This window comes from Schistocerca gregaria, chromosome 1 (assembly GCF_023897955.1).
Source record: "Schistocerca gregaria isolate iqSchGreg1 chromosome 1, iqSchGreg1.2, whole genome shotgun sequence".
Classification (NCBI taxonomy): Eukaryota; Metazoa; Arthropoda; class Insecta; order Orthoptera; family Acrididae; genus Schistocerca; species Schistocerca gregaria.
The window spans coordinates 893109834-893130095 of NC_064920.1; the positions used below are offsets into that span (position 1 = coordinate 893109834).

The 20262-nt window shown below is 37.1% G+C and overlaps 1 protein-coding gene across 1 annotated transcript in view; it reads left to right on the top strand.

Annotated features, from left to right (window-relative positions):
* Positions 1–13565, top strand: part of LOC126273784 (uncharacterized) — a 210005-nt gene extending 196440 nt beyond the window's left edge. The window contains exons 4-5 of the mRNA XM_049977059.1: positions 2303–2462; positions 13056–13565. Of these exons, the coding sequence (XP_049833016.1) occupies positions 2303–2462; positions 13056–13239 (344 nt within the window). The 3' untranslated portion in view covers positions 13240–13565. The remainder of the gene's footprint in view (positions 1–2302; positions 2463–13055) is intronic.
* Positions 13566–20262: the final 6697 nt, after the last annotated feature.

Here is a 20262-nt window from a genome sequence, read left to right on the forward strand (position 1 = left end):
AGTGTACCGTGAATATCAGGAATCGAGTAAAACATCAAATCTCTAACATCGCTGCAGCAGGAAAAAGATGCTGCAAGAACGAGACCAATCACAGCCCTAGAGAATCATTCAACGAGACTGAAGTGCAACCCTTCCGCAAATTGCTGTAGATTTCAATTCTGGGCCATCAACAAGTGTCAACGTGCGAATCATTGAAAGAAATATCATCGATATGGGAAGGCCCACTCCTGTATCCTTGATGACTGCATGACAAAGCTTTACACATCACCTTGGCCCATTAGGACTGACATTGGACTGTTGATGACGAAACATGTTCATAATTGCTACAGAGTGACTCCATGAACACTCTTCTGAGTTTAAACACTTCTGATGGCCACCGAACTCCCCAGACATGAACATTATTAAGCACACATGGGATTCCTTGCAACATTCTGTTCAGAAGAGATCTCCACCTCCTTGTACTCTTACGGATTTATGGACAGCCCTGCAGGATTCATGCTGTCAGTTCCCTCCAGGACTACTTCAGACATTAGTCAAGTCCATGCCATGTCATGTTGCGGCACTTCTGCGTGCTCGCAGGGGCCCTACGTGATATTAGGCAGGTGTACCAGTTTCTTTGGCTCTTCAGTGTAAGTTAAAGAGTTCATAAGTGAACAATAATTGTGTGAGTTAACAGTTAGTAAAAAAAAATGTAACTCTGTTCTCAGGAATAGTGGTTGGATTGAGGCATATCAACCTCTCTTTTCCTCAATGCCCAAACAATGGCCAATGTAATTTCCACAATCACAACTCAAACTACTTTGAGGCAAAACACCACTATACTATACTATACTATACTATACTATACTATACTATTGGTAAGTGTGAGAGTAAAAATCCATAGTTTTTGGCCTAAGCCCTATCGATCTTAGGAAAATCTGTCTCATCTATTTTTATTTCTGCTGAATGACAAGAGTTTGAAAAATGTTACGCTTTAGTGTGGATTAGATTTCAGAGCAAACTGTAAGTCTTTGTAAAAGGCTGGATGACCGGTTTTCAACTGTACACCATCCTCAATATGATTTTACCTAGCAAAGTACAGTGATGTTCACTCAGATGGTAGCTTGATTAATGCTTTACAACATACTTGTTTCCTATCTGAGGTTGCTAAGCCATAGTAGTGTAGTGGTATTTTGCCTCAAAGTAGTTTGAATTCTGATTGGGGAAAGTATTTTGGCCATTGTTTGGGCATAGAGGAAAAAGAGAGGTAGTGGCAAATTTTTTCTAATTACCAGACTACCCTCCAATGTCCTGAGTTACACTCCATGCCCCTCAAGAGATTGTCATGGAATAAGGGCAGCTGACACTTCTGATGACAAATTGTGGTGGTATTTATGTCACCAATTCCTCTTTATGCTATTTAAGAGGCCATGGGTTTCAGCTCCCTTGTCACTGTCAACAATACAAAAATGAAACTTCAATCTACAAGCACCGATCAGCCATGTACACGAAGCATTACACTTACAATGCAATACACATGACTCTAAAATATTATCAAGTAAAAAGCATTGCTCAGTTTTGCAGTTAAAAAAGTATACAGGGTGGTCATAGACAATCTGAAAAGCTTGTCAGGAATGTTGCATGGTAGGTTGCGCTGAGAAGTAATTGTTAAGAAATAGTCTGATACATTGCGCTGTTTCTGAGTTAATTGACATTGAAGTTAGCCAATCAGTCTATTGCAGCTGCAAATTCAAGTGACCCACTAGATACAAGTAATGTCAGTTGTTGTCATAGCGTAGATGATAGCACCCAAGACTGCTCATCCTTTGCCTCAGGTTTGATACTTACTACCATTCTATGTCCAATTTTTGTATTGTTCACTTGTTTGGTTTTAGAAAATCAGACAATTAAGACATCTGACAACACCATCTCTGGTGGACCCCCTGAAATTCTGAGAAAATGGCTTGATTTGCTAACTTCATGTTAATTAACTCAGAAATGGAGCAACATATAGAATTTTTTTCTTAACGATTATTTCTCAGCACAACCTTACAAGGTTTTTGGATTGTTTCTAACCACACTGTATGTGTCTATGCCACATGGAACAATAAAAAAAGCAAAAATTAATGAAAATTAAACTCCTGTCAAACACAGTTGAGCAAATACCGGTAGAGCATGAGGAGAGAAAAAATTATTCAAAAATGGTTCAGAGGAAACACAGAAACTTACAGCAATAATAACAATATATCTGCACTAATAGTTATAAAGGTGTGATCTTACTAAAATTGCATGTAGATTTCAGAAGCTGTGTCCTTGCATACAGGTACAAAGTGGTGTGGAGCAGGGGACATTGCAGAGACGTACCACGATCTGGGCAATGACAGTGAGGTGGACAGATGCTGCCGCAGCCATGACCTCTGCCCCGTGAAAGTGCGTGCCTTCCGCAAGCGCTACAATCTCACTAATCTTTCTGTCTACACAAAGTGAGTAGTGTATGGTACATTCTTTCATTTATGCAACAACTGTTAAGTTTAATTTAATAGGGCATTGCTGGAGCCAAACTCTCTCCTGAACCCCATTCCTATTAGTGCTAGTTCCAATGCTTTGTGTGCTGTCCAGTATGAAGTTTTAAGAGAAACATGTAGTACGTTGAAGCTTTGAGCTAGTCTGTGAGGCTTCCTACAGGTAAAGTTTCCTCGTACATCAAAAAGTCCAGAGAGTGACTTCCATTGGGCTATTAGTTATAAATTAAATGTAACTGGAATTTTATTGTACAAATTTTGAAGCTATATTTGTGGTCCTTTTATGCACTGTAGTTCAGGAGCAAAACATACATTAATGGGATATGGTATCAATCATTATAAAGGGAAATGTTGTATAAAGATATGTATTATTCTTTATAGTCTCCAGGTGTCTGAAACTGCCAGGTGCAGGTTTCAGTAAGTTAACAGATTGTTACTTGTGTCTCATCACGAACTGCTCTTTGCAAACTAGTGCTTAAAATTTCCACTGTCAATTACAACGTATTTTGAAGCTTGTGTAATGAGGCACAGTTCTGCTAACTGGAACTGGTAATTACATTCTTCTTTAATGTGTAGATAAGAATTTAAAAGGCACTACGAGTCTACAAACAGTCCCACTGTTTGATAACAGTCAGGTTACCATGCAACAGCACTACTGTGATCGATAAGGTTCCCAGTTTCAGTGAGGTACTGTGGCAAATGTTACAAATAATGTGCAGTGGCTCCATTCTGTTGCAAGCGTTTTTAAATCCTTGATGCCCTCTGATGTTACTTCTCCTTCTGTTGATGATTCTCCATCCAAGATAACTTCCTGCATCACTTCTACAGGAATCCTCAATTGGGTCACAAGTTTTGTTTGAGATCCCTTATGATTATACTTTCAATAAAATGCACACACATATCTATTGTGGAACAACATTCCATATGTACCAAAAAAAAGAGAAACCTGCTCACATTAATTATTGCTTCTTGTCATGCAGATAACAGGAGAATTCAATTCTGTAATCTGTATAATCAGATAATTTGTAAGAGTAACTAATATATTTTTAATTTTCTTTTGAATTCACAGAAACTATCAATTTTATGCTTTTCCTGTTGAAGACGTGTGCATCATAACACAAAAACTGTCTCAGCCATAGATACCTTTAGAAACCCAAACTCTGACTTCATCACTACACCATTTGACTAATTTTACCAAAGCTAAAAAGTTGGAGAAGAGTGGCTGGCAAAACAAGGTGTGAGGAAGATCATGAGCCAATGACTGCATAACCCAGTCAGTAAGAACATTGTGTTGTACAAGACAAGCTTCAGATTTTAAATACCACTCTGGCACAGAGTTTTAATCTGCCAAAAAGTTTCAATGCGATGCTTAAGTCACAATTTGAATTTTTAAAAGATTTCAATTTTGAAAGGGTCATTTACTTGTAAAGAGAGAGAATGCATAGTTCACTATGCAATAAATTCCTTTCTGCTAGGATATTCTATGATCTGTCAAAGATGTTTGATTATCCAAATGACAACATCCTTTTAAGTAAAGCATGTAAGAATGTAATTGTGTCACAAGAAGTTCCGCAAAATGGTTTAAGTCACATCTCTTGGACAAAAAACAAAGGATATCACTAGGAAAGAGTCCAATGTCTGATGTTAAGCTGTTGGTGTTCTTCCGACTGGGAACTAAATGTACATGGTGTCCCACAAGGCTCCATCTTCAATTTATTGCTTTTTCTTGTGTCTGTCAGTGAATCAGCAAAAATATCTAATTTTAAGTTTGTTTTGTGTCCATTGTTATGAATATTATGATAAATGGCAAATTAAGTACAGCATTCAAAAGAGTTGATAATTATATATTCTTGGGTATTAACAAATGGTTTCTAAACAATCCATTGTCATTAAACTTTGAAAAAATTCGCTGTAGGCAGTTTTGAACTTGCAAGAGATATTAACACAGCTCATAGATAAAATGTGAGGACATGAAAATAGAAATACATAGTTGACAGAGTGTGTTTCTTGGAGCATTTTTTTCCTATTACTGAATTTGGCCAAATTTTGACTGCTTAGAATCTATGACTGTGGTACAATCTTTTTATTCTTGTTTTCCCAGAACTTCTTCATGCCTTGGCTGATTGCTTACTCTGTTCATGTGACATCACCCTTATATGTTGTGGTTTTTGTTGTTGGATAGGAAATTTTACAGTATTAATCAGTAGCCTGCAATTTTCCCTGTCCTGCATGTTGTCTTCTGTGATGTTATCTCAAATTCATTCTTGTCTCTTTCAGCCATCCCATGGTGTTTTTTTTAAAAAATTTGGAGATGAAATTAAAAATTTTCTTAAGCAATGGAAAGTCCCTGTTGGAATATCAACAGTATAAGGAAAAGATAGATTGCTACTCACTGTAGAGATGATATGTTGAGTTACAGACAGGTAAAATGAAAAGACAGTTACACATTAGCTTTCAGCCAAAGATTTCTTCAGAAAAGGAAATACACACACATTCATTCACACAAGCAAGCACACCTAATGCACACATGACCACGATATCCGGCGGTTCAGACTGGAATGCAACTGTCACGTAGAAAAGAATCAGCTATCTGGATGGGGCAGAGAAGGGGAACGGATGCCAGGATATGGATGGGTGGGAGAGAGGAGCACTATCTGGCAGAGCATGCAGGGACTAGACTGCTAACAGGAGCAGTGTCGAGAAGCTGTGAAGCAGGGAGGTGGGAAGGGGGGCAGGGGAAATAGGGAGTGAATAAGCATAGGAGCAGGGAAGGGGAAAGACAGATGGGTGCCTCGGCAGAGCGTGGCATACAAAGAGTGTGAGGGGATGATAATAGGGGGTAGGTGATAGAACAGGAGATGGAAACTGTTGGGTGGTGCTGGCCATTCATCCTGATGGGTGAACTCCCTTGCCCAGTGTGTTTCACAACCAGGCACTATCCCCCAGACCTAGACTGCAAACATATCTTCCACACCATTCCCCCCCCCCCCCCCAATCCTCCCACTACCACCAAGAAACAGCTACAAAAGAATGCCCCCTTTGTCACCCAGTACCAACTCAGATTAGATGAATTTAACCACACCCTTCATCACGGCTTTGATTACATATCATCACACCCTGAGACGAGGGACATCCTACCCAAGATCCTTTCCACCTCTCTGAAAGTAGTGTTCCATTGCCCATTCTACCTCAACAACATCCCAGTCCATCCCTCTGCCACTACCAATTCCAGTCCCTTGCCAGACAGATCATACCCCTGTGGAAGACCCAGGTGCAAGACCTGCCCATTCCACCCACTCAGTATTTCCTATTCCAGTCTTCTCACGGGCTTATCCTGCCCCATCAGAGGCCAGGCCAGCTGTGAAAGTAGCCATGTCAGCTCTGCTGCAATCACTGCACAGCTCTTTATATTGGCATGACTACCAACCAGTTGTCCACCAGGATGAACAGCCACCACCAAACTGTGGCCAAGAACAAGGTAGACCATCCTGTGGCACAACATGCTACTGAAAATAACAACTTCGATTTCAATGGCTGCTTCACTACCTGGGCCATCTGGATCTTCCCTTTCACCACCAGCTTTTCTAAGCTGAACAGATGGGTGCTATCCTTACAGCACATTCTCTGCTCCCAGAATTATTCGAGTTTCAAACTTCAGTAACATACTGGCCCCACACCTTCTACCAAACAGTTTTAGCCCCTTCTGGCTTATCTCCTTCCTATTCTTGTCCTCTCACCCTCATTGTGTGCCACCCTCTGCCAACACACCAGCCAGTCTCTCCCCTTCCCCACTCCTCTTCTTTTTTGCTCCTCATTCCGCCCCATCTCCACCTACCTGCCACCTGCTATCCCTTCCCTTTCTCATTCTCTGAAGAAGGCTTTGGCTGAAAACTAATGTGTAACTGTCTTTTTGTCATGCCTGTCTGCATCTCAACATCTCACCTTTAAGGTGAGTGGAAATCTATCTTTTCCTTATATTGTTAAAAATTTTCTTGTCATGCATTCTGTAAACATGGCTGTAAAACTTTAATCTCCTGTTCCTTATTGCGTCTGTGATTGTTTCTATATATATTTTCAGTCCTCCACTTCAGTCAGTATCTTTGTTCTTTGATGATCCTCAACTTTTTCTGAATATTTTCGTTTCTTTCTTTACCAGTGCTTTTTGTTCACCTCTTTTCTTCAGTATTTGGAATTAAAATCCGTATAGTGCTTCCATTTTAATTACTGTTGTGTAGTGTTTAATTTTTGCCTGGAACAATATTGATCTTTTATAATATTGGTTTTGGGGCAGTTTATGCTAGTTCCATTTTCTTTGATCTTTCTTCACACGTAGTATTATTTGTACCATTTTACTGTATCCATTCTCCCAAATACTTACATTTATCAACTCTTTTGATGTTTTGATGTTGTTTGTATTTATTTTTCTCTGCTGTGCTTATGTTCAGTGTATTCTGTTTCCTCATACACTGTTTGTAATGTGGTTTTAGCTGCAATTTTCTGATGTCTTTCTGTCATTATCTTTTCATCTGTTTTGTCCATAGAAATTACTGCAATGTCATCAGCAAAAGTGAAACATTTCACCTTGATATTCCTCTTCCTTGTCCTATATGGACTCTTCAATGTTTTTCTCTTTTAGTTCCTTATCCCACTCTCTTATGGCCAAAAATAACACCAGATTGAAGAGAATTTGTGAGATCCCTTCCTTCTGCTGAACTCCTGTCTTAATTCTGAAGGCTTACGAAGCTTCTTGCAGGAAATTTAACTTTTGAAGTTGTCTGTAATTATCTGTTCAACAAATTGTCTGGTTATTTTGTCAATACCTGCTTCTTTTAGTGTTCAGAATACTGTCTGTTGGTCTACTGTATTGCAGTGTATTTGGAAATCAATAAATGTAATGATTGTGTTAAGGTTCAGCACTTATCTGATCTGAGAATTGTCTTTAAGTTAAAAATTTGCTCTGGACATGTTTCTTTTTTTTCTGAATCTCACTTAGTACTCAAGAGTTGTGTGTTCTACTTGGTCTTCTATTTTATTCAGCAGAGCTTTGGACATAATTTTGAAGGTGACTGGATTTAGAGATATGCCTTGGTAACTATTGGTGTCTGTCCTGTCTCCTTTCTTATGTAGTGGATGAATTACAGCTTGTTTCTAATTATCGGGTATGCCTCCTTTCTCCCAGAAATCTTTAATAACTTGTAAATGGTTTCAGCTGTTCGCTTTGCTCCAATTTTCACATCTAAATTAACATCCTGTCTTCACCTGGCACACTGTTGTTTTGCAGCTGGCCAGTTTATTGTTCAGTTTGATACAGTGGCTTTTGTGTTGGTTCCTCGCAGTTTTGAAGATGGTTGAACTATTTTGGCACTACCTCACAGTTGTCTTAGTTTTTGGTAAAAGTCTGCCTGTTGAATCTTTGAAGAGAATGCTCACTGGCTTGTTCCCTGTTGTTTCTTCTTTGAAAACTTTGTGTAAATCCCTAGTGTAGATCTGTCTGACATTTATATCCATTTTGTCTCATCGATTTTTGTAATATTTTCATTTCTCTGTTCAAACAATTTGATGTCTATTTTTTGGTCTCAGTGAGTGTGTTCCAGTCACTTTCCATTTTTCAGGAGTTCCATTTTTTCCAAACTGTTAGTCTATGCTCTGTCACTTCATCACATATCTTATTCCACCATCTATGTTTTGTTCTTCTTGATGGTTGTTCTAGTTCTTTCACTTTTTCTATCATTGCTTCCCTAATCTCAAATTCTGCATCAATTCTATGAACTTTTTTAATTTTGCAGTTCGGTTTTTAGGTTCAAATTTGGCTTTGATTTCTGTTGAAAAGTGTTCCCAATCTATGCCTAGTCCTCTTCTGACCCATACCTTCTTTATTTCTCTTTGGTTTTATGTGGTTATTGTCACATTATACAGTTGGTATGAACCTAAATGTGTAATAGAAGAAGTCCAGGTCTTCTTTCTCCTTGATAATTTTCTGAAAAAGGCTACATTAGTTTTAAGTTGAACTGTCTGCAGAACTTGTTGAACCTTCCTCAGCTCTTTTGGTGCATTTCTGTGCAGGAACTACTATTGCCTTATACTTCTCTTTTTTGATGATCCATGCATTGTAGTTTCCTACAAGTAGTTTTATGTGGTGCCTTGGCATTTCTGATGCCTTATTTTCTAGTGTTTCCCAAAATTGTTAGACTTTTTCTGTATTTTTACTGTTGTCACTGTTCCTAGAAGCATGTGCATTTATGATGGTATAGCCATTGTTTAGCCCTCTGATTCAAATGCATTCTCATCTCCATTTCTGGTTTCCGGAAGTGGTATAATTGAGACAGTTGTAAAACAATCGCTGGCAGCTCACAGCACTGTTGTATGCTTTCAGCTGAAAAGCACTAACAGCTACAGGTGAAAACAGTAGTCATGGAAAGAGGTGTGCCAACACTGAGGCATCACCATATAGACATTTACAAAATCGCATTCTATTATTGGTTGAGAAAGACTCATTGAGCTACCACACCCAGCTCACACAAATTTTCAAGGATCAGCTTATGCTGACACAACATAGAATGCATATGTTGCATCTTTCTAACACACTCATCAATTGTTTAAGTGTCTCAGTCTTTAGGAAAGTATTGAAGTTCAATGTGCATAGCATATGTTTCTTCTTAGGCCTTATGAAAAATGTTCTTGGAAGCTCTGATTCTTCCTTACATGATGTTCTAGGCTTTCCAGAATCCAATGGCCTAGTTTCATCACTGTTTCTAGTGATGAAGGATCATTTACCTCTTTGAGTACTTTTCTGTTCAGTCTTTACCATCAGGTCTTGGTTGAAAGTAAGTTAGGGAGGGGTATTACATCTGTGACCAAATCCCCAGATTGCCTTCAATAGGCTGCACAATATTGAAACACATGCTTTTCATAGCTGACAACTTTTGAAACCGATGCTACCATTTTTTTCAGTTGCTGTTAACATATAGACAGATGTGTACTACATAGCCACTTGCAAATCAGATATGGTATGGATTTTTGTTCTGGTTGGTGTGTTGCCTGTTTCACTAGATCCACCATACTGAGGTCCATCCTCTCTTCCTTTGACATTGTTGAGGTATCTCTATTAGGAGAAATGACTCATCCAGCATCTTTGGCACTGAGGTTAATATCTGCCTTGGAAACCATTGATCTTCTTCACCTCATCTCCCATACTGCTGACTAATTGGCTTCCTCTCTCTTCTTACCAGATGACCAGCAGTTCGAAAGAGATTGTGCTACATTGGTCATCTGGATAATCTATTAGAAACAGATAGTCCCTCATTGGTCATCTGGATAACTGAAATGGGTTTATAAACTGATAATAAATTTAGTTGTAGTGTATTACAGAACTAGTGAAATGCCTAAACAAATCTTATATTGTTAGACATAGGAGAGATAAAAGTAAATAATCTGTCATTCTCTGCTTACTATTGTTCCATAATGTCATAAAGTATAATATTTTGAGGTATCTCATCAATATGGGCTAAATTGGTTGGAGTCTAAAAGCATGTAATATGAATTGTTTGTGGTGTGTATTTAAGAATGTCATACAGAGGCCTGTTCAAAGAACTGGGCAATACTTCTCAGTTTAATTATCCGAAAATGAAAAATTGTCATAAATAATATATCCCATTTTCAACTAACAGTGCACTTCACAGAATGAATTCTTGGAATAAGAATGACTATCGTAGCAGAAGTGAATAAAGTGTAACAGATGGACACAACTTACATAAAATAAAATATAAACATTACAAACAGAACTTGACAAACTCAGGTGTACTGATCGTTCCTTTTGTTAATCCTCCATGGTGCATGACACTGGTCATAGACAACACTGCAAGTAATGGACTGGAGTCTGCTCTGCCCCACATACATAGAACACAGACTCTGAATTGAAATCCCACTTCTGATGATTAGTTCCTCTCCTTTTGACCACAAAGCAGAGCTGGTTGAGTGATCTCCAAGTTGTCCATCCATTTGTGGGGCCAGGAGGGAGTCATCCTTCAGGTTTAATATATCTTTCAAGATGCTGAGTTCTCATGTGGCATATTTGTAGGCTTGATTACTATAGTACTCCTAAGAGTTGGTCGGTTGTCTTGAGGAAATGCTTTCTTGATTTCATTCATGATTGCCCCACTGGTAGCTAAACAGAATATGAGCTTCTGATGGTGTTGCTTTGGTCTTCTCTCTTCTGTTTGTTACTGCTCATTGAATGTCAGGAAGTGCTATCCCAGAGAAACACTGTAGCTTATAACATCATACCTTTTCAAAATCTGTGTCATTGTTCATGACAACAGCTAATCTGAAAATAGTTTCAAGGGTGTAAATTCAGTGAAGTACAAATACTTATCTACTTTTCTTTTTTGCTGCAAAGCTGATTCTCGTAGATAATCTGAAATTCTACCAATTTGCAGACTTTAAGTGTAATGTGTATAATAATCAAGTTGACAAATGCACCATTTTAAATAATGCTGCTTATTATCACATTGTTAGGACCAATGACAAACATGGATTCCACCTCAAAATCTGACGGAGGACTGAGCCACTGGCTACAAATATCTGACAGTATTTGTGGTAAATGCTGCAATGGGTTAACTGTTGTAAACAGACTTTAAGTGAGTCACAATTAAAATTTTTGCATTGAGCTGACAATTCAGATGGAAAAATATTTCTAATTTATAGTTTATGTCTCCAAATACAAATGTCACAGTAATTCTTACATTTTATCAGTGAAATAAGAGATGTCCAATTTAACAAAAATTCAGTCACTTTGTTCTTTACTTGTAGCCAAACAAGTTAACAAAAAATGAGTTTTTACCATGTACTGAGAGATGAAATTAAATACAGAATTTCATGATATATACAAAACTCATGTTGGTTATCAGAAAATTAGATTTTTGTACATTTCCTAATAATACCCTTACCCTGATTTATACAGCTGAAACACATTAACTTGTTTCTATAGCTTTGAACACTTGAAAAGTTTAAGAATATTTAATAGAAATACATTTGGGTTAACATAACATCAAAACACCATGGTACTAATGTTTAATAATTTACTTTGCATCACTCATTGTTTGTGGTTACAACTTTTAAAATTACAAATGAGCCTGATAATCTGATTCATTCATACCAATGTTAGAAGTACATTTCAATACATACAACACTATTACATAATTATCATTTCCACAATACTTCCGTAAGGTGGTTGTTACTCGTGTTTGGCTGTTTTGTATTATTGTCTTTTGGTATTGTTTGCATCTTGTGTTACATGTATTTGAATGAATATTCTATATGTGACTTTGGATATGGTCAAAATCAGCAGTTATGCTTCAACATTCTCCAGAGGAGTGAGGCATAGACAGCCTCTAATGATCCAACATGTCTCACTGATAACCATACCCACTTTTTGGTATGGAGGGATTGTACCATACCAGTCATGGGTATGTACCAGGAGAGACACAAAGCTAGCGCAGAAGGCTCACAATTTTTGATTGTTCTCACAAAGTTGTTCCTAGTATTTTGCTATTTCTGGAAGCCACATTCAGTTTGTTTTTAAGACAGAGCTGTTTAGTAAAACATTGTGCAGTTCAGCATAACCCCTAGGTATTTCTATACTGTAGTATACTGTAGAGATCCTCTGTCCCCTTTTTATTATATCTTTGAGACACCATAGTATACATATTTTGTGACTTGTTATTCTGTGTTCTCTCAATGCTTGCATACGGTACCAAATGCTGCACTACATGATGAATGCTAGAAAACTTGTCAGTATGACTCACAAGCTGTAGTTGCTAATTCTGTAATGAGTGTCAGCTGTACAATGCTAAATGTGATCCATTGTAGTATTAACAACTTTCTTTCAGCAAAATTTCATGATTTAGATATCTATCAGTTAATTCATCTGCTCTTCCAGAAAATACATTTGTTTATTTCACATACATAACACAGGAAACATATAATTTTAATTTGCTGTCTGAAATAGTGTTAATGATTTACATACTTTTTTATTTCTGCATCGTTATCCAGGAAACTATATACAACACTTTTCCTCCAATATAAAACAGAGAGACACAAATATTTCTTCTGTTAATGGGTTTGTGAACATTATTGTCCTTTAAAAGTTAGGTACATGATTAATAATAAGGTCTTAAATTTAGTTTGATGTTACCACCATTCATTATTTAATGACACACATATAAAAGACTTATAAAGAAAAAAAATATCTTAGCTGTACTTACATGTGATTTTCTTTCTATTTATGAATTATGACACTAGAAATTATGAAAAACTAATTTATACAATTTATCAAGCACTAATTTGTACACCCCCACGATGCAAAGTAACATAATATAAAAAATTAATCACAATGTCTTTTTTGCATTTCAGTTTGTTTTCTTCCCAAATACAGATGTTCACTTTCACCAATAATTTCAGTTCCTATGCATCCTATATCCAGATTTTAAATGCAGGCTAAATATGCTGTTTTTTTTCCCCTCCGCATTTGAAATAATATTCATCGGTTCTATATAGGTCACACTGTGATTGTGATGCAATGTTGTATGGGTGCCTGAAAGCAGCTAATTCAACCACAGCTGCACTGTTGGGACGAGTGTACTTCAACGTCCTGCGTGTACCTTGTATAGAAGAGCAAGCATGTTTAGTTGAGTCCTGCAAACCAAGACGCCGATTCAGGTCTCCAAGACGGCAGTTCTGAAAAAAGAGAGTTAAGAGCTTGGTCTACTAATCAGTGCATGGAAAAAAACATGCAAAATACTTTGTGATTTGAAAAAAAAATATCATCACTATGAAGAACTTCAGCCATTGAAATAGATTTTATGGTATAATATATATGCGGATACCACTAGACTATTATTTAAAGTGTCCTGAATAATAAAGAAAATTGGAGATAAATGATTACCACATTCTTTCACTTATTCTAAGCTTTGGCGAGGTAATGTAAAAAAGTCTTTATTAGTGGTGGTTTTCAGACACACTTATTTCAGAAAGCTACAAAAGTTTCATATATTTTATCAATGTTTTGCATTGTATTGTATCCAAAATATGAGACTTGTTTTATGAATAACAAAAATGTGCAGTGTTGTGTCCTGATCATTGCTATTGTCAAAAGTATACCTATGATCATTTGTCAGATGAAAACAGACAAGGCAGTTTCTTCATGCATGTTCTGAAATAGTTGTTCATCTACTGCGGCATTAATAGTTTGTGCAGTATTTTTGCATGTTTTTAATTATTTATCAGTTGTTTCTAAAAACAGCTATATTCTTTTGATGATAACTATTTTTGTTGTTCTAGTAGTTGTGATATTGTTATATTATTGAAACTCTAGTCCTTGTATGTGACTAAATATGGAAGTGTAACTGGTCTCTGTAATAGAATAGCACACAAATATTGTACAAATATTTATTGTGTAGTATAATAAAATAAAAAATTACATTTATGAAAAGCTTTGTTATTTTATAAAACACAAGTTTTGTGTTCTGTTCATTACAAATATGGTACACCTATTTTCACTAAGTACGAGGGCGTACTGAAAAGTAATGCCTCTGAATGTTTTATGTGAAAACTCTTAAAGTTTTTTAAGTAAACAAAATTTATTAATATTCTACATCTGTATTCTTCACGTCTACATAATTATTTATCAACATAGTCACCCTGGCAACAAACACATTCCTCCCAACAAGAGACCAACTTGTTGATACCATCAGTGTAGAATGTTTTACAAAGTTGACGAAGCCAAACCCTCACCTCTGCTTGTAGCACTTCATCACTATCAAAGTGAAGTGAATTTTGATTTATTTGCCTCATAACGTACATAATTCTTAACGGGAACAAATGATGTAGTAGAAAACGAAATGAAAGACCTAGTGATCTCCCTTAAATGAAGGCTACATGAGACAAGAAGTTCAAACGTAATCATCTTCTCTGTTCCACATCGACATGACTTGCCAGTCTGGTCATGTGTAAATAAAGAAGTGTGAAGCACAAATAAACAGATCTTAAATATACGCATGAGATTCAAAAATGTTACATATGAGGATATAAGCTGCATAGGAAGAAGATTCCACACATCCCATGGCTTACATCTCAACAGACTAGAGAAGGAATTAGTTATAAAATGGATTCAAGAGATAGTGACCAGCAAACTGAATGTGCAGTCTTGTGCTGCAGAGGCCATCCCTATCAAGGACAAAAATAATGAATACTTTGGGAGAATCAGCCACGAAATGCCAGGTCAGTAAATTAATACATTGGCACGACAAGAGCAGTGTTTTTAAGACAAAAAAAACCTTCCACCAGCACAACACCAGATGCAAGTGTATGTGTTTCATATGTGCCTAAAACATACGTCAGTCCACATGAGAATAATTTGTCACTTTTGCATTATAATGAACAGGGTTTAGGAAACAAAATAGATGCTTTTGAATCATTTATCACAGGACTATCACCACATGTAGTAATAGTTACAGAACACCATAAAACAGTGAACAACATTTAATATTGCAAATTAGAAGGATACACCCAAGGTACATTCTACTGCAGAACACACAATGAAGGTGGTAGTGTTGCCATCTACTCAAGAAAATGTAAGTTCATAACCACCATTGAAAAAGTGTTATGGGCGAACAATTTCTGTGTTGACAATGATTTCAACATTTCAATTCTTAAAATCACATTTTACAGTGTTTCTTTGTATGTCATAGCTGTACATAGATCCCCCTGTGGAAACTTTGATGCTTTTCTGAAATTACTTGATGGAGTTTTAAGTAAATTAATGTCAGGCTGCAGAAGTGTAAATCTTGTCATACTGGGAGATCTGGACATCAACACTCTACGTGATGATGGTCAGGAAAGCAAGCGTTTTACAGATTGTATCCTGTCTTACGGGGCTAACGATCCAATTGGACTAGTACCCACCAGAATAGCTAACACACATGGTAGTTCAGTTGATCATGTTATCACAAATTATGACCACATCACTCCAACAGACATAATAAATGGTCACCTCTTAGATCATTTAGGCCAAACACTAGTGCTAAAATGTTATACCAAATTCAAACCAAGAAAAATATACAAGCACAGGTGAATATTATCTGCAAACAACATTGCTACACTAAGACATAGTTGAAGCCAGGAATCATAGGAATCAGTAATGACTACCATTGGGGTCAACAATAAATGGAATGTGTTCACAGAAATTAACACTAAGCACTTAAATAAAGCCATGCCATTAAAAAAAGTGAGTACTCAGAAGAAATCAGCCTCCAAAATCAAAACCTGTGCCATTAGATTTTATAACAAAAGACCTGAAAGAAAAAATGGAAAACATGTATAGCTTATACAGACTGACAAACTCAGAGTTACATAAAGAACTCTACAAGCAGTACAAATATAAGTACCACAAAGAAGTCAGGAGATAAATCAGAAAGAATCAGCCAACAGATACAAGGTTCAGATAATGTTTCAAAGATTTTCTGGTCAATTGTAAATAAAATCAGAAACAATGAAACAGAAATTAAAATTAATAATGTACAATTAACTGTGAATAATGAAGATATCTCTGATCCTCTTCTAGTCAGAAATATTTTTAATAATTACTTGATAGATACTGTCGAAAATGATGTTTCTATGAAACAGGATCAGCACTCATTTTAGTCCTGTAACAAACAGAACTGCAGTACACTACCCACAGTAAGCACATATGACATGCAGCTGCTTGTTGATAATCTCAGAAACAAAAAGTCAGCAGGATTAGATGAAATTTCTCTATATCTATTGGAAAAATGCAAACATAAACTAATGAAACCATTAGTTCATCTAATAAATTGTGTTCTCAAACATGGTGTGTTCCCTGACAAGTTAAAACTGTCTGCAATGAAACCAATACACAAAAAGTGGGAAATAAAGCATGTACAGAACTACAGACCCATTGCCCTAATCTCAACTTTCAGCAAACTGATAAAGAAAACAATATTTTTAAAAAATCTTGGAATATTTCAACAATGCTGACATAAGTGATTTCCAGCAATGTTTCAGAAGAGGTCGAAGTACCAAGTCGGCGAAAGTACAATTTGTCCTTAATGAACTCAAAAAATAAATAAAAAATCCCAAGCAGCAAGAGTGTTCACAGACCTCTCAAGGACTTTTGAGAGAGTACATTATGACTTGTTCTTATCAAAAATTGTGTAGAGTGGTGTCACTGGAAACCATATGCAATTGTTAGAAACATACTTAAAGGGTAGACAACAGTGGATGGAGATTATGTGCTCTAATGGGAAAATACTGGAGAGGAGAAGGTCAAGTATAAGAAATATAGATTTTGGTGTTCCTCAGGGCTCCATATCAGGTCCACTCCTATTTATATGCTATGTAAATTATTTCCCAAGTTCTCTTGACAATAAGCGATTGAACACTATGTATGCAGACGATACATTTGGTGTCTGCTTAGGCAGACAATGAGCCCAGCCTAGTTGAAGAGATACATAACTTTATTGAAAAGGCAAGAGCTCACTTTGAAAGAGAGAGCCTAAAAGTAAATACAGAAAAAACTAATGTTATTAATTTTAAACCAAGTAGTCCAAACAAACAAAATATTGTGATTGATGAAATTCTATCAAAAACCTGTACAGACTGTATATTACTGGGTTTATGCATAGATGATTGACTTTCATGGAAGGAGCAAGCTGATTATGTCTGTAAAAAAATAATGCTCAGTCAACATGTATTAAGAAGATTATCACCATATCTTAATTCAGAAATCCTAAGGACTGTATACACCACTGGCCATTAAAATTGCTACACCAAGAAGAAATGCAGATGATAAACAGGTATTCATTGGACAAATATATTATACTAGAACTGACATGTGATTACATTTCCACGCAATTTGGGTGCATAGATCCTGAGAAATCAGTACCCAGAACAATCACCTCTGGCCGTAATAACGGCCTTGATACGCCTGGGCATTTAGTCCAACAGAGCTTGGATGGCGTGTACAGGTACAGCTGCCCATGCAGCTTCAACACGGTACCACAGTTCATCAAGAGTAGTGACTGGCGTATTGTGACGAGCCATTTGCTCGGTCACCATTGACCAGACGTTTTCAATTGGTGAGAGATCTGGAGAATGTGCTGACCAGGGCAGCAATCGAACATTTTCTGTATCCAGAAAGGCCCGTACAGGACCTGCAACAAGCAGTCGTGCATTATCCTGCTGAAATGTAGGATTTCGCAGGGATCGAATGAAGGGTAGAGCCACGGGTCGTAACACATCTGAAATGTAACGTCCACTGTTCAAAATGCCCTCAGTGCGAACAAGAGGTGACCGAGACGTGTGACCAATGGCACCCCATACCATCACGCCGGGTGATACGCCACACGAATAGTTGCTTCCAATGTGCGTTCACCGCGATGTCGACAAACATGGATGCGACCATCATGATGCTGTAAACAGAACCTGGATTCATCCGAAAAGACGACGTTTTGCCATTCGTACACTCAGGTTCGTCGTTGAGTACACCATCGCAGGCCCTCCTGTCTGTGATGAAGCGTCAAGGGTAACCGCAGCCATGGTCTCCTAGCTGATAGTCCATGCTGCTGCAAACGTCGTCGAACTGTTCGTGCAGATGATTGTTGTCTTGCAAACGTCCCCATCTGTTGACTCAGGGATCGAGACGTGGCTGCACGACCCGTTACAGCCATGGGGATAAGATGCCTGTCATCTCGACTGCTAGTGATAGGAGGCCGTTGGGATCCAGCACAGTGTTCCATATTACCCTCCTGAACCCACCGATGCCATATTCTGCTAACAGTCATTGGATCTCGACCAATGCGAGCAGCAATGTCGCGATACGATAAACCGCAATCGCGTTAGGCTACAATCTGACCTGTATCAAGGTCGGAAACATGATGGTACGCAGTTCTCCTCCTTACATGAGGCACCACAACAACGTTTCACCAGGCAACACCAGTCAACTGCTGTTTGTGTATGAGAAATCATTGCAGGTGTTGTCACTGGCGCCAACCTTGTGTGAATGCTCTGAAAAGATAATCATTTGTATATCACAGCATCTTCTTCCTGTCAGTTAAATTTCGCGTCTGTAGCACGTCATCTTTATGGTGTAGCAACTTTAATGGCCAGTAGTGTATTATGGATTAGTGTATCTTTTCTTATCTTATGGAATAGTACTCTGGGGTGGGACATGAAAAACTAATACGTAAAGAGTTTTCACACTGTAAAAGTGAGTTGTGAGGATCATAGCAAAAGTAAAACTAGGAACTTCTTGCAAACCCCTATTCATTAGACACAAGATTCTCACAGTTTGTGCCATGTATATACTAGAAAATATAATGCTAATGAAAGAAGACACTAAGACCACAAAAAGAAACATAGATATTTGCAACTACAAAACAAGGCATAGAAAAGATATTCATATGATCAACTGAAGATTAACAGTGAAAAGCCCATATTGCAAAGGAGCTGTTTTTAATAACTTGTTACCAAATGAAGTTAAGGTATTGACGGGGATAATTTTAAAAAGAGATTCAAGCAGTAGCTTATCCAAAAATGCTCTTTTAACTTGAATTTATCATGAATTATGATGTAATTAGAAATAACGTGAACTAAAAAAATTGTCATTGTAAAAACTTTATACTTGGTTGAAAATTCACATGCATCTAAAATTACTTGTTCAGAGCAATAAACTCAATTGAATTAAATTGAATAACCTAAATCATTTGATTAAGGTACAGCAGACATGTCAAATTGTGATAAAATTCCACAATAAACAAAGAACAGCTGATGTTAACAAACAGCATCATAACATTAATACAATTTTGTTACATACACATAAAATAAAATATAATACTTAATTACCCCTTGCTCAAATTGTCATTTCATCGTCTATGAATTCGTCTATTGAAGAATTTTCGTATTAGTTTGGCATCTCCCACCCCACAGTACTATTCCATAAGACAAGAAAGGATACACTAATCCATAATATACAGTCCTTACGATTTCAGAATTAAGATATGTTTATCATCTTCTTAATACATATAGATTGAGTGTCATTTTTTACAGACATAATCAGCATTTCCTCACAGAACCTGCAGTAGCCTCATTTTTAAAATTTCTAGCTTCATAGTAAATATGTTTTTGCCCATTACCTTGTTATACATTGTCATCCCCATATACTGTGGAGTCTGTGCAAATAATTTCAATTAGTGTGTGGGTAGCATAAAATTATTTTTATTTCTTTTATTATGTGTATTGTTAAAACAATTCTCCTGAAATAATTTTTGGTTGCTGTGTAGAAAGATTATAATTTCATAAATGAATATGGAGGTAACAGTTAGGATAATTTTCTTTTGCAGTTTCAGTATTCAAGATGTTGTTGTTGTTGTTTTCAGTCCAGAGACTGGTTTGATGCAGCTCTCCATGCTACTCTATCCTGTGCAAGCTTCTTCATCTCCACATAACTACTGCTCCTTACATCCTTCTGAATCTGCTTAGCGTATTCATCTCTTGGCCTCACTCAATGATTTTTACGCTCCATGCTGCCCTCCAATACTAACTCAGTGATCCCTTGATGCCTCAGAACATGTCCTACCAGTCGATCCCTTCTCCTAGTCAAATTGTGCCACAAATTTCTCTTCTCCCCAGTTCTATTTGGTACCTCCTCATTAGTTACATGATCTACCCATCTCATCTTCAGCATTCT